Raw genomic sequence first — 15,219 nt, forward strand, 5'->3', positions numbered from 1 at the left:
TCCTATCCCTTAAAAATCTTTGGTTTTCTCCCCAGTAAAAAGATGGTTCTTCTAGCTCTGGCAGTAATTGCAATTCTGTAATTTAACTGCAGAGCTCTTCAAGAGTTTGATTACTTTAAATCCAGAGCATTAACTTTTTGGTCCCAGGTGTACCTTAGAAATATACAGAAACCACTGTTAAAAATACAGATGTCCAGACAACACCACATCAATACATTTAGAGGCCCACAGCACCAAAAGGGTGATAGTCACCGCCCTTATACATAATTCAAAATAAAAACAATACTAAATCATGAAACACGTGTAAAGAAATCCATCCTAGATCAGATTTTTCTTATGAGTCTTTGAATCTTTTGTGCTTGTTTTCATTTTGATGCCCCTGTTTTGCTATATTCCTCAGGCTATTCTTCCTAGTGGATAACCCAGTACCGGGAAAGCCTTCAGACTTGTAGTCTTGAGTTCCCAGTGGGAGGGGGTGGAGGACGGGAGACAAAAAAACGGAGAGACAGAGACAGATGGGGTAGAAGCCCCCCAAACTGCCGTGCAGTCTAAGAAAGGTTCTGCAAGGCCACTGAGGAGTCTTCAAGCCGAAGTCAGCTGTCAGAGGAGCTCCCTGTCTCCCAGGGGTGGGCCTGCCCAGCATCCTTGCCACCCACAGTCAGCGACTGACAGAAAGCATGGAAGACATGGCAAGAGGGGCCACAAATTCAAAGTGTAGCAGCTGGTCACATCTGTTCTCTGTATTCTCTCAGTATTGAAGATCTGTGCCACTGGTCTCCAGTGTGGTAAAGGGGCTCCACACCCCCAGGAAAAACCTTTTCTTGCCTAGCATCTTTTTTTTTTTTTTAATTTATTTTTGGCTGCGTTGGGTCTTCATTGCTGTGCGCAGGCTTTCTCTAGTTGTGCGTGAGCAGGGGCTACTCTTCACTATGGTGCACAGGCTTCTCATTGTGGTGGCTTCTCTTGTTGCAGAGCACGGGCTCTAGGCGCACAGGCTTCATTAGATGTGGCACGCGGGCTCAGTAGTTGTGGCTCACGGGCTCTAGAGCGCAGGCTCAGTAGCTGTGGCACACGGGCTTAGTTGCTCTGCGGCATGTGGAATCTTCCTGGACCAGGGATCGAACCAGTGTCCCCTGCATTGGCAGGAGGATTCTTAACCACTGCGCCGCCAGGGAAGCCCCTGCCTAGTATCTTTTAAAGCTCTTGGGAACTAAATTCAATATCCTGTGACAAACCGTAGTGGAAAAGAATACGAAAAAGAATATATATACATACATACATATATACGTATAGCAGACTCACTCTGATGTACAGCAGAAATTAACACATCGTAAATCAACTATACTTCAATAAAATTTTTTTTAAAAAGCTCTCCGTAACTATTAAACTAAGTTCTCACAAAAAGTAAAAGCAAGTATTATTGAGTACGTAACATAAACCCACAAAGTTTTCACACCTGTAAACAATGCACCAAATGTTTTATTTCTCTCATATGCAAGCAGTTAACTCTCAAAGCATTTAAAAAAACACAATAGACATTATTACACTTTATTAATGAATTACTTCTGTCCCAGGGGATTAAATCAAATGAAAATGGTACAAATATTTGGAAGTTTATTTCTGAGCCAACTGAGATGATGAATTTATGGGTTTCTATAAATTACTTTTTCTTAGTTCAATGTTTTGTACATGCCATCAGTACAATATAATTACTTAAATATTTGAGATATTGTCAATAGCTGTGATTCATATGAAAAATATAATCAGATACCTCAAATTCCTGATTAAGTCAGTTTTAAAAGGCGCAAAATATTAGTACACTTGAATAAAGTGCAATTAACAGAAATTCTGCTTAAAGCTAGAAGTTTTGAATATAATACTTTCCTTGACAGAAAAAGAAAGTGATGGTGAAAAGGCAAAGACCACCATAACATATCAAATATTTAGGGCATTAGTTATTATACCCTTTGTTTTGGAGTCTACTGTAAATTTATAACTAGGAAAATTTTTTAAAGTTGTAAGGCCAGTCTTAAAAAACAAGAATAAGGATAGTAGAAACATTACCACACATATCAACAAAAACAGAGCAAACCAAGTTTGTGCACAACTTCATTTCATCATTAATTCAGTGATTTGAAGTAAATGCCATGTTAAAAACCATGAGCAAATTGAAAGATTCATCCAAGGAAATTAAGTACTTTTGAGCATTTTTAGAAAAGCTTTAATAGGCAATGCATCTCTGACCAGCACAAATGGGATGCAGAAAGAACAAAAATGAGGGTGTATGGAACTGATTCTTACAGGCCTGCTCGCTCAAAGGATACTACCAATGATTTTCCTCAGTGTTGTTAGATGCCTTACTTTATTTATATATAAAGCAGCTAGAGCTCTTTCATTATTCCTACTAAGTATTTAAAATACATTTCTACGTATGCATTAAAATTAAGTGTTAATTATGATGCCCTTAAAAATCTTTCAACTTATAAAATACAAGTTCTAGAAATATAAAAATATTCATTTTTTTCATGTGTCTAACTCTTGAAAAACTTAAAGTGCAATATTTTCATGCATCAGCACATTGATCATGCCATATAAGTTCATCTCGAAACAGCATGTAAATAATTTCCAAAACTTCTAGAGAACAGAGTATAGATATTTTAAGGTTTGATTTTCCACTTGTCTTTATATTACAGTGCAAGGAGCAAAAATAAGCGCCAAATCAAAACGTGTTTTTATTAGGAGAAAATAATGCTTTCATGAAAAGAAAATAGGAAACATGTCATGTCTCCCTTTAGTGGTTTTTCTTAAGTCAATCACCTGGTTTACCAAAAATGTTGTATCAGTTCAATTATTGAACAAAATACACAACATTTGTTCAAAGACTTGTCCAAAAAAGCTCTCACAGAACACTAGTCATTCTAAGCTCCTTTCTTATTTTTCAGTATGGACTTTAATTAAAAACAAGCTATTACCCTTTGTTTCACAATTTTAATGGAAATTTCACTCTGAGTTTAAAGTGATATTTCTTTAAGGGTCTGACCCATCCAGGTGGCAGTGTAGAAGTGGACTGCTATCATACACACAGCTACAAAATTAGAGCCAAAACTCAGGGGGAAAAATGGAAAATCCAAAACTAATTACTCTAGAAAAAAATTCCAGAACTAAAGGCTTCTTTGAAGAAGAGTGGTTTACAGACAAGACTGTGATTGGTTTTTCTCCCAGCTGCAGCCCCCTGGGATCTGTGATTAAGATGGTATTTGGGGCCTGAGAAGTTTCAGTGATGATTGCTTCATCAATTTTTGCTGTTGTCTCATTGACCATGCATCCTCAATGGCACGACATGCTCTCTGGAAAACAAAATATTTGCCATGAATGGTAAAGACAAGTACAGGCTCACATGGTGGAGGAGAAAGGTACAAAACCAAGGGTATGAGCTCTCCACACAGATCCAAAGACAAGAATACACAGTTAATACACGTCATGCTAAGACCCTTCTGCCCTGTTAAGCCCACAACATATTATTCTAAGCATATATATCCATCCAAAGCTATAACTAGTAGATCTTTTTGGGAAAAGTAATAAGTATTGTTAATTATAACATTTTATTTCAACTTGCAGTAAAAACACTGAGAGGGCATTCTTTAAAATAAGTCGTTTACCTCTGCTGTGGTGATATCCTGCAGGTAAATTTTCTGAACACAGCCTTGATTGGCACTGTCTCTTTTTTGGAGCAGACCTTGTTTCTGTTTCAAAACAAACAATGACAGAAAAGAAATTATTATGGGGAAGAAAAAAATCATAACCTTTAACTGAGTGCTTAAATGTCAACTCTATTTTATAATCACTAGACTAACCAAATACACATATTCAGTATGATAAGAAATAAATCATTTTGGTACAAGGATAGTGGTTCCATATGTGAGTTGTTAGAATTTATGAAATTGGATGAGTATATATCTATCTGCATAAAATGATGGCTTTCTGCAGGCAATGATAAATAGCCTACAGAAATACCACTTGATAACTCACCACATCTGACAAATCAAAAAACCCTTCCTTCATTTCCTTGGCCGATAGATAAAATTCTTATATAATGTGAAACACACTGAGTCAATTCTCACCACTGATGTGAAAGAAAAGTGATAACTGAGGAAACTGTAATATACATGCATAGTGACACAATCTTTCCTAGTCTAAAAACTATGTTTCATATACCAAGGCATTTCAATTTTGAAACTCTACAATGAGGTAAGGCTGAAATACAAAATGGAATGGTTTCATGGTAGTTTATTTTACTTGTAAACTTGTATGAAAAGAAAGTAAATGTAAATTAAAGGATAATAGTACTTATATCTCTAACTACTGAATTTTATGATAAACATTTTTCAGATAGTTTCAGGAATAGAGATATTGTTTAGGAAATATCCTAAACAATAAAAAATTATTGTTTAGGAAAAAATATAGAAATTACCATCTTTGGAATAGTAATTTCTAGGTTTTTTTTAAAGGGGTGAAAATAAGTTTGTATCATATATAATAAAAATTATACATTTCAAAGTAAAGTGAGTCTACGAACTAAGCAAAAGATGGGGTATCACTTTTGCTAATTACTTGCTATATAATTAAAAAGTTTTTCCATAGAAAATGTAGAGGAAAGACATGAAAGCATTATTACATAATTAAAATGCATTAGCCTTCTATAAATGTCAGATATTATTAAATGTGAGTGTTTTAGACATAATATTTATAATAATCTCCTAAAAGCCTAAAATGGGGAATCTTTCCAGAAGTATTTAAGATTATAGCAAAATAGTATCCATATGAAGTTAAAAAAAAACCCTTCTACTCAATAATGCTTTATTCTACCAAAAAGAAGCCTAATTCTTTCAGTGAACAAATTTAATATTTCACTCAATGCAATCAAGGACTGTCAGAAACTAAAGTACAGAACACAAATACATCTTTCCTTACTTTTCAGCATATAATAATAATAATACTTCAAACATTTTATTCAGTTAACTATAAAACAGAGTCAGAAAGCACAGGTTTCCATTCATTTAACAAACTTCTGGTTCTAAAGGTGTGATTCATGTTTTCTTACCTCAACTGAAATTTTGAGCAGATTTCCATCAACAATAGGAGACTGTACAAAATCTTCAAATGGATATTGCCAGTCTACGGACACATGGCCTAGGATTTCAACTTCCTTTATACACAACACTCGTCTATTTTGCAAAAGGAAACAAAAACATATAGGTAGTGATAAAGACAGTTAATTACTCTAATATTTCACTCTGCTGGACGGTATTACTTGCTCAGTAAGCATTATAACCTGGCACACTAAAAAATGTATGCTTCACATTAAAAAAAAAAAGGTAACTGTCAAATAAAGAGCAAACATGGCACAAGTAACAAAGGAGACCTTCAAAAATTCCCCTTCTGCCAATCTTGCAAAATTCAGAAAAGTGTCTATTTTTAATTTTTTTTAACTGACCAGAAAACTGAAATCATGCTCTTTAAAACACATAAGGAACAGACTATACTCTCATCTGGGAAGCAATAAAGGCAGAAGCCCCTGAAAATATTTTACTTGGAAAATTATTAATTGCTTTTTACTGTCAATCACATATGCCTTTTAATCAAGAAAGAAATGTCACAAACCTCAAATGTCAGCAAAGATTCACGTTGGGCCTACTAATAAATATCAGGTTTGAACACTTTAATACTGATGTACTATATCACACAGTGAGTATCCCATTTTACTCAAAAGCAATTTAAAAAAAATTCACAGAATCCTTAAAGGGCATCCACATTGATTTCCCAGTGTGTGATTCAGATTTGTTGCTGATATAACTGTACTTGATTCTAAAGTTTCTATTACAGAAAGCAAAACTAGGAAAGTAGAACTGTTCATTCTACAAATGTGTATGGTGCTGGAGAAACAAAGAAGACAAGGTTTCCGCTTGAGAGGTACCCATAGGCTATAAGGGGAAATAAACCTGCAAATAAATGCTACAGCACAGTTAGATAAGAACAATAGCAGAGTGTGTAGAAAATTCTTTCGGCACACGGGAGAGAGGGACTGACCGTGCTGATAAAGTAGGTAGTGTTAAGAGCTGATTCTTGAAAGGAAGAAGTTCTCTAGGTAGGAAAGGGAAATTATACTCTAGACAAAGGAAACAGTGCATTAACATATCTAGGAGTACAAAACAGGGAAGATCTGGGACTTCCTTGGTGGCACAGTGGTTAAGAATCCGCCTGCCAATGCAGGGGACATGGGTTTGAGTCCCGGTCTGGGAAGATCCCACATGCCGTGGAGCATCTAAGCCCATGCACCACAACTACTGAGCCTGCGCTCCAGAGTGCGTGAGCCACAACTACTGAACCTGCGTGCTTAGAGTCCGCGCTCCACAACAAGAGAAGCCACCGCAACGAGAAGCCCACGCACCACAATGAAAAGTAGCCCCTGCTCGCCACAAGTAGACAAAGCCTGCGTGCAGCAACGAAGACCCAATGCAGCCAAAAACAAATAAATAAAATGAATTAATTTTTAAAATGTTTAAAATATATTTCTAAAAAAAAAAAAGGGAAGATTTATCTGAGGAATGTGGAGGTCTGTAGCTGGACTACTGGATATATACAGAGGTGAGAAAATTAGCTTAGAGCCAGATCTTGAAGGATTTTTGTTTTTTGGTTTTTTCTGCAGGGGCCGGGGGGTGGGGGAGGCTTTCAAGAAATTTTGACTTTGGCTGTGAGAAGAAGAGCTAGATTCTAGATGTTTATAAGGTAGAGTTGAATGAACTTGGTGACCAATGGGGTGAGGACTGATACAGACCCCTGGCACTGCATTTTTCAGCACAGGTGCTACTGAAATTGCGGGACTGTGTTGTGCACTGTAGGAAGTACAGCATCCCTGGCCCCAGGCTACTAAGCGCCTGCAGGGCCTCTAATCATTGCAACAACTTCCAACACCCCTACACATTCCAAACAGTCTCTAGGAAGTGGACTCCACCCCCCACCTCCTGCCTAGTAGAGAATCAGATGATGGAGCTAAGAGTTAAAGATAGCTATTACAAATCACTGCATCAAACGCAATTCACCATTCTGATTGCCTTAAAACTCTGCTCTTGACCATCGTACTCTTGAACAATATTATTGTTCTCCTGCCACCTTCAATCTCCTTCACTTTCTTCCTCCTGCACCATGTTTGCCAGAGCGCAAATCTTGGTCTTCTTCTGTTTAACATATTCTCTCAGGATGGTTTCTTAGATCTCAGCTCCAGATCTTTACCCAAACTCCAATTATCTGTATACCTATTCCAGGTATAACCTGCATCTATATGTCTCCCTGACTACTGAGGCACCTCTACTTTGATATCTCAAAGCTATGTCAAACTCATTAAGCTCAAAACAGAAACAAAATCATCATCGTTTCCCTCAAATTACTGTAAATGGTACTCAAGCCAAAACAGCAAAGTCATCTTGTATTCCCTTCTCTTCCATATTTAGTCACCCAACCCTGGTCTCTTAAGGCTACCCACTCATATCTAAGGGAGACTGTCATTGCATTGGTCAGGAATATTATTTTTCTAATTGCCTCCTGAAAAGCTCTATAAGGGATTAGATTTCAAATTACTACGATTTTTCAATTTATCTGAAGAAAAAACAGATGTATAATGTACACATTAATATTCCTACCAAATGCCTAAATCAAACAAGTACTAAAGTATTACATATTACCAAAAAAAAAAAAAGAAAACAAAAAAACCCCCCACTGATTTCTACTGCTTAGTGCTGAATTACATAAAAAGCATAAAAACTACTTTTTAGATTGTTTTGTGAATATTTTACTTCTTAATTAATGGGCAAATCGGAAGACTAGTTAACTCTCCCTTAGAAACAGCTTGTAGGTTTAAGCCCGAACCCTAATGCTTTCCTTTCTCTCCTTGCCACCTAAATATATTTAAATGCAATAGTAAGGAATCTAATGCAGATGTTACCTACTGTAAGTGCTTTGCCTTAGTCCTACAAAATACATAACTTAGAATGCTTTGAAAATTATTAATCTATAATTAGAATAAGTGATGTAAGGTAAATCTCAGGAAAATAAACTTAGTAGTTTAGTCCAAGTTCTTTTATTGGGAAAAATTATCTACCACTCCCAAAATACTTAGAAAAAACTGGAACACAAAGAAATAATACCAGCCTTTTAAAAGGTATGCTAATCATCCAAAATAAAACCTAGTGAGAAAAAGTGATTCATGAATTCACCCTCCATAACTGGGTTTATAATTCACATATAAAGGTATCACTGCTGCACTTATAAAGTCTATTCTAGACTCTGTCTCTCAGAAGTTGTGTAACTTGGTTAAGCCCCTAAACCATGCTAAGTCTCAGTTTCAGCATCTCCAAAATGAGAGGGTCAGAATAGATGATCTCGAAGGACCTATCCAGATCTGTATTTCTGTGATTCTACGACAATGAACATTTTGCAGTTGAAGCATAGTTATCTAAATCCTCTGCCATTTTAATCTCCAAAATTCTTATAATCTATATAGTCAGCATTTTGAAAAATGTCACTTGAAGTCAATACCTATTTGTAACCATAAGGTTTGTCCTCTTCCTTCCCAGAATAACACAGTGGTATCGGTAAGTCTCTCCTTCTAACTTTTTGATATGATTCTGAAAAGAAAAGAAGACTCACGATTTGGGTTGTACATGCATCCAAATAGTATTTCCAATACTCTATATTAGCTAATCATAATAACAGTAGCAGTTAGGAAAAAATTATTAAAACCAAAAGCACAATTCTACAGATTGGCACGTGAAGCTAGAAAAATATTCATAGTATAAATTAACTTTCACTGTGCCTTAAAAGACAAATAAGTATTAAACACTAAGTGATCTTCTAATAAAATACATCTTATTGTGTAACTCAGAAGCTTTTAAATATTTACCAGAAATAATCAGACATTTTCATTAATATGAACCTATACTAAAACTGGACATTAACATTACAGGGGTCTTTACCGTGGGGTGCACGGAAGGACTCTGGGAGGTCTATGAACTACCATAAAAGAATATAAAATTTTGAAAATGTATTTCTGAACTTTTTTCAAAGGACAGTTCGTACTTTTCATCAGATTTTTAAAAGGGGTCTGTGATCCTTCTCAAAGGTTAAGAACCACTGATTTACAGAGAGGTAGATATACACATAATAAAATTCCAAGATAACTGATATTTAATATTTTTGAATATTTGGTCTTATACATTAAACATGCATGAGAAGTACAAGCGTGTATTGAATTATATTCCTGGTAGAAAAGAAAATTTAATGACAACCTTAATACAAACATGAAGAATTTCTAAGATTTCAAATAGCTGGCACAATTTATTACTAAAGACAATTACGAGCATAAAATAATTCAAGTATAAATAGTAGCGCATTAAAATACACTTATTTTTTAACTATCTCAAAACTATTGTGACTTTAGTCAACACACATTAAAATTAATAGTTATTTTTATAATTAATGCTAATGAAATATTATTGACATTATAATTAAAAATCAGATGAGATTATATGAAAATATAAAACATAAACATACCTATAAGATATTAACATTTTATAACCAAGAATACAATATCAATATTATCAAAAGGAGAATATAATCAATAATAATCACAAGCAGAGAAAGCACACTTGTTATTTCAAATACATATTTTTTTAAAGATCCTTGGTTCCCAGTCATTCCTTGACAATTACAAAAAGACATGAACAAGGAAGATGAATCCCCAGAGAATGGGGTCTCAACCTCGGAATGAGTCTCAGAGAGAAGTGGAGTTTAATAAGTCACTTGTTTCACATCTTCCCTGTGTGAATTAGCTAAAATCTTTTAACATTTATACCTTAATTCCTTTAAAGAGAATATGGGAAATGAATATAACAATTTAGTGCTTTTACTTTCAGCTTTGAAATTTAAATGTTAAAATATTTAGATTTGAGATGAAATGTACAAGAAATACTACCCACTTTCCATCTTGTATGCATTTTCATTAGTCATCAGGCTTTGTACTTTAAAAAAACTGAAGCTTTTAAAGTATATTTATCACCATAATACATTATAGAAACCTGGTTTCCAGCACTTCTAAAACCCACTGCACTCTGAGATTCAGTCTTTGTGGCAGATTAGTTTATAAAATATTTACTCTCCCTTCCCAAAATGCAACTTGAAGAATTTACAATATTTAGCAAAACCATTCAATTTTTTCAAGTAAATTCTAAGGTAATAATATAAGATATGAAAAAGCATTAAGTTTAATGATGTTTATCACAGCATTCTTACTGTTAATAAAATAACAGAAACAACTTTAATGTCAAAAACTGGGAATGGTCAAATATACGAGGTAAATTTACCTCAACAGACGGTAATGCAAGAATTAAGAATGAAGCATTTCTAAGAACATGGAAAAATATAATTAAAACAAAAAAGCAAGGAACACCATTTAAAATATTATATAATCATAACTATGTGAATCAAGATAAATATTAAATAAAAACTGGCTATATATATAGAAATATATATGTCTGTGTGTAAATATGTATGTGTGTGTGTGTGTGTGTGTGTGTCATGATAAGTATCCTAGGAGAACAGAGGATAAGTAAAAGAGTATATCCTATGAAAACATAGTATATAATTCAGTAACTTTCAAAGCTCAGTATTAAATTAAAGAATACAGAGCAATACTCAGGAGAAAAAGAAAATGGGGTAAATCAAAAGATTCCCAAATAAATTATTTAGAATGTACCCACATTACACTAAGCACTAGGAGGACATAATTTTACCCTCAAGTGCTCTTTAATATTTACACATTTTGTTATACTAGGTCCCTTAAGGATAGAAGTCTCCTTTCTTCTCTATATCAAACACAGTCCAGATTATCAAATACTTTGTACCCAACTAACTGATTACAGCAAAGTGGGCAAGGGATGAAACAGCCTAAATTTCTTAATTATCCATGCCTACTCTTGCTACCCATGGAAGAAAATTACCAAGTCCTGTTCTTAATGTACAATCATTCTATTTCTTCCAGTTCTCATATCTTAACAAAAACTACTAAATCAGATGACTATATTTAGCTAAAATAATAGTTTCTTGAAGTTTTGTGCTTACTGACATGCAGTTGTAAAAAGGGACATCATGAGGAAAAGAATAACATAAAGAGCTAAACAATCAAAAAGTAAACAGTAAACAAAAACATTTTAACAAGTTATAAGATTTTCCAAAAGTCTCATTAAGATTGTAATATAACCAGGAAAATTAAAAATCATTACTTTTACCTAAGAAGAAAGAATAATTATTAGTGATGATTTAAGACAGAATCTTGAATTAGTTACTGTGCTTGATTCTCACAGAAACTGTACATGAGGCAACATTTTTGTCAACCCTCAATTATTCAGGCACAAGAAAAGTCTGTCAGCTATAGTTTTAGGCTAGTTTTTGAAGGTCATTCTTTCTTCTTGAAAGAGTCCTTGTTTTAAATATGAAGGATTCAATTTATTCTTTTGATAACTATAGTTTAAAAAATATATAATCCAACTGAACAGTTGTGTGTTAACAGCTTCATTCTCTTTAAATGTTACAACACGTTAAATCTAAGTTTATAGTTTGGTTTCACTTTTGGAAGGAAGCATGAAAGTTGCTAGATAAGACACTGCTAAATCAAGCATTTCTATCATTTATAAAAAAGAAAAATCAAAATATAACGTATGTCGAAATTAACTATGGGGCCACTAATTTCAAAATGATAGTTTATAATTTTTTTTGTTCTCATTAGGATAATGAATCCTCTCGCAGGATTTAAAAGCAAACGTGGTTGGTTTTTAAAAATAAAGACATCTATAAATCCAAAAGCCACATAAGTAATCTGCTTAATTACTTGTTCAACTTCTATTTACATTAATTAAAACTAATAATTGTGAAATAAGCATAACCAATAAGGAGACTTAATTTTTAAAAGGTATAAATACTAAAGGCTAGGAATATATATAACATATTTAGAAAATGACTGCCACTTATCTAGCAAGAGTACCAAGGAGTTAAAAAAAGAAAAAGAGATTAAGGAAACATACTCTCAAAATTCATGTGCCAACTCTTATTTGAGGTCTAAGGACAGACCCAGAGCAACTGATACTTCATTTCTTAAAATATATGCCCCAGTCAATAGTTCTGTAACTTGAATTTAGGTGATTTGTGAAACATATAATAGTTATGTAACTCTTATCAGCAGGACTCACATACATAAAGAAGACATAATAGACTGAACATAAGAATTGTTTTTTTTCCCCAACTTTACCAGAAATGCACATGAATACCGTAAGAAAAGATGAAATTCTCAAAATGATAGTAAAAGTATCCACTTGTGAGTTCAATAAAGTGTTCCTCCAACTAAATGTAAAAGAGAGTTGATTTCCTATGTCCTTTCATCTTTTATATTGACCTCTTATTCCTGTACAGTATTACCAGGAATATCATAATTTTTATCTGTAGTCAAGCCACTACAATAAAAAGTTCAGATAGAGGTGAGAAATGTAAAGAAAACTTCATTTTAATGGACTCTCACTCTAAATAAATCAGGACAGTCAATTAATACCACAGTTTGTTTTGATTTTTAAGGATGAAATCAAGTAGTAGTATAGAAAACATTTACTCCTGTATTTCCAGTTCTTGCTGTGTAGGCAGAAAAAGAAAGAAAATAAAGTTAGAAGCATGCAGAAAGATAAAATATAATCACATACTATAAAAATCAAAGTCTAAGAAAAATGAAGAGTCATTTTATTTTAAAGTCAGAGTAGGAAAATATTACTAATTTTATTTTGGAGGAAAGCTAGGCATGGGAGAATAGCAATTTACATATGTGTGTATTATTTAAATACAGTAAAATTAAAACTAAAATAAAAGCCAAAAAAATCCTTAAAAAAGTTTTTAAGGTTTAAAAAGATTAAATTGGACATAATCTTTTTTTCTCTCCTCCAGCTTCTGTTTACCTGAATAAATCTAGATTTACAATATAGTCCAAATAAATTAATTTAGTTGGGAGAAAAGGAAGCAGTGAAATTCCAATAATTAGCTACAAAGTAGGAGACCAAAGTTAACAACGCAAACTAAAGGAGCTAACATACAAATAGTAATAAAGCCTATGACTTCTTTTAAGATTATCCTTTCTGCACTAAAAAGCTTTGATCCTGTGCAGAAAAAAAATGATGAGTTACTCCCATTTAATACATTATGCTAATATAATAAAACAAATAAATAATCAAATTCTACCCTACCATCATTCCCTGTGTCATCTTTAAAGAAGTTCATGAATCACGAACTTCAGGAACCACCCATGAAATCCTGATCCTAGAAATCTTTAAAATTGAATTTCACTCATGACCATGAAGAATAGAATTTATACCTCAAATAAATCATAGCCCTCAGATTCCTGTCTGTCATAAGGGCGAATGATGCCGTCCTCATGGATCAGGCGAGGGGAACGGAGCCTGGTCACTTCCTCAGTTGATTCTGCCACCCTGTGTAAGGCAGCAGAGTAAGTACATACAAGAAAACATGTGAGAAACTTTCAAAATAATACAAATATATATGTGTTAAACACTGTACTACGTAACACAGTATATCAATATTTGATAAACAGAGTAATTTTAAATAACTTGCCCAAAATAACGTGACAAGTATTAAAACCAAGTAGGTTTAGGGCTTCCCTGGTGGCGCAGTGGTTTAGAATCTGCCTGCCAATGCAGGGGACACGGGTTCGAGCCCTGGTCTGGGAAGATCCCACATGCCGCGGAGCACCTAGGCCCATGAGCCACAACTACTGAGCCTGCACGTCTGGAGCTTATGCTCCGCAACAAGAGAGGCCACGATAGTGAGAGGCCCCCGCTTGCCACAACTAGAGAAAGCCCGCGCACAGAAACGAAGACCCAACACAGCCAAAAATAAATAAATTAAAACAAACAAACAAACAAACAAAAAAAACAAGTAGGTTTGACTCCAAGTTCCCCACCTTTTCTTAAAGAAAATGTCAAAATAATAAAGGCAGGGAGTAGGCCATCCACTCTTTGTATCTGTGGTGTCTAGCACACTGCCTGGCATATAGTAGGGACCAATAAACACTTGTTGAATAAAAGAGAAACTGGCTAATAAAAAAAATCTCTTCTTACTCATTTCTGGGGGCACTCTACCTTGTGAACCTGTTTTCAATTAGACTTTAAGGTCCTCACGCACAGGCAGAGTATTTAACCTACTTATGTATTCCTGGCAACAATTAGCACACAGACACATAGCTTGCATACAGTGTGCACTGAATTACCTCTGGATTCCTTGGAAAGTGCTGCTGGCCATATCTATTATTCCACCAGTTGGACGAGCCACCGCACCCACAAGCCCTTTTCCAATTCCTTTAAAGAATCCAGCAGCTCCTTCCTTTTTGGCACCTTCATAAAACCAAAGACAATGAAAGAATAGAGATTTCAAAATAAGCAACTTTGAACTCAACAAAAGCCTAAGTCAAATACTGAACTGTTTTACCCAAGAAGTTCCTAGAATTTGACTTTCTAAAGAAGTTGAATTTAATCCTAACATGTGATACAACAGCAGTTTTCAAAGTGTGTTAAAAATGCAAATTATTAGCCCCCACTCCCAGCCAGTAATCTGTGCTTTAACAAGTCCCCAAGGTAACCCCAAGGCACACTCAAATTTTACAACTACTGATGCAGGAGTCTAGTCAGTACCTATAACTAACTGGAAGATCTAAGAACTGACCAGAAATTATTGTGGGGTTTTTTTTTTTTTGGCCAACAATCAGGAGATTTTCCAAGCAGTGCACTTTTAAAAAAAATATAAGAACTTTATTAAAATATAATTCAAATACTATATAATTCACCCATTAAAGTATACAAGTTAAATGTTTTTTATAGTGTATTCAGAGTTGTGCAACTATCACCATAATCAATTTTAGAAAATCTGTTATTATCTCAAAAAGAAACCCCATACCTATCAGCAATCATTCCCCATCATTTCCCCATAAACCCTCTTCTCAATCCTATGCAATTTACCTCCTTCCTCCCCACCCTGCAGACCAAGGCAACCACTAACCTACTTTCTATCTGTATGGATTGGCCTATTCTGGTCATTTCCTACAAATGGAATCATACAATA

At 34.4% G+C, this 15,219-nt stretch overlaps 1 protein-coding gene across 6 annotated transcripts in view; it reads right to left on the reverse strand.

The window, feature by feature from the left end:
- Positions 1–1,642: 1,642 nt before the first annotated feature.
- The window catches only part of VPS13C (vacuolar protein sorting 13 homolog C), a 175,013-nt gene continuing 161,436 nt past the window's right edge, over positions 1,643–15,219 (reverse strand). For 5 of the 6 annotated variants that reach the window (XM_029237278.1, XM_029237277.1, XM_029237280.1 and 2 more), the window contains 6 exons: positions 14,372–14,495; positions 13,460–13,574; positions 8,593–8,681; positions 5,102–5,225; positions 3,660–3,743; positions 1,643–3,347 (listed from right to left, as the gene is read on the reverse strand). In XM_029237278.1, coding sequence (XP_029093111.1) covers positions 3,246–3,347; positions 3,660–3,743; positions 5,102–5,225; positions 8,593–8,681; positions 13,460–13,574; positions 14,372–14,495 — 638 coding nt within the window. In that variant the 3' untranslated portion in view covers positions 1,643–3,245. Of the gene's footprint in view, positions 3,348–3,659; positions 3,744–5,101; positions 5,226–8,592; positions 8,682–13,459; positions 13,575–14,371; positions 14,496–15,219 lie in introns of those variants that run through there. The other variant, XR_003795827.1, reaches the window with a different exon arrangement.

This window comes from Monodon monoceros, unplaced genomic scaffold (assembly GCF_005190385.1).
Source record: "Monodon monoceros isolate NGI ecotype Baffin Bay Population unplaced genomic scaffold, NGI_Narwhal_1 Super_Scaffold_21, whole genome shotgun sequence".
NCBI classification, from domain to species: domain Eukaryota; kingdom Metazoa; phylum Chordata; class Mammalia; order Artiodactyla; family Monodontidae; genus Monodon; species Monodon monoceros.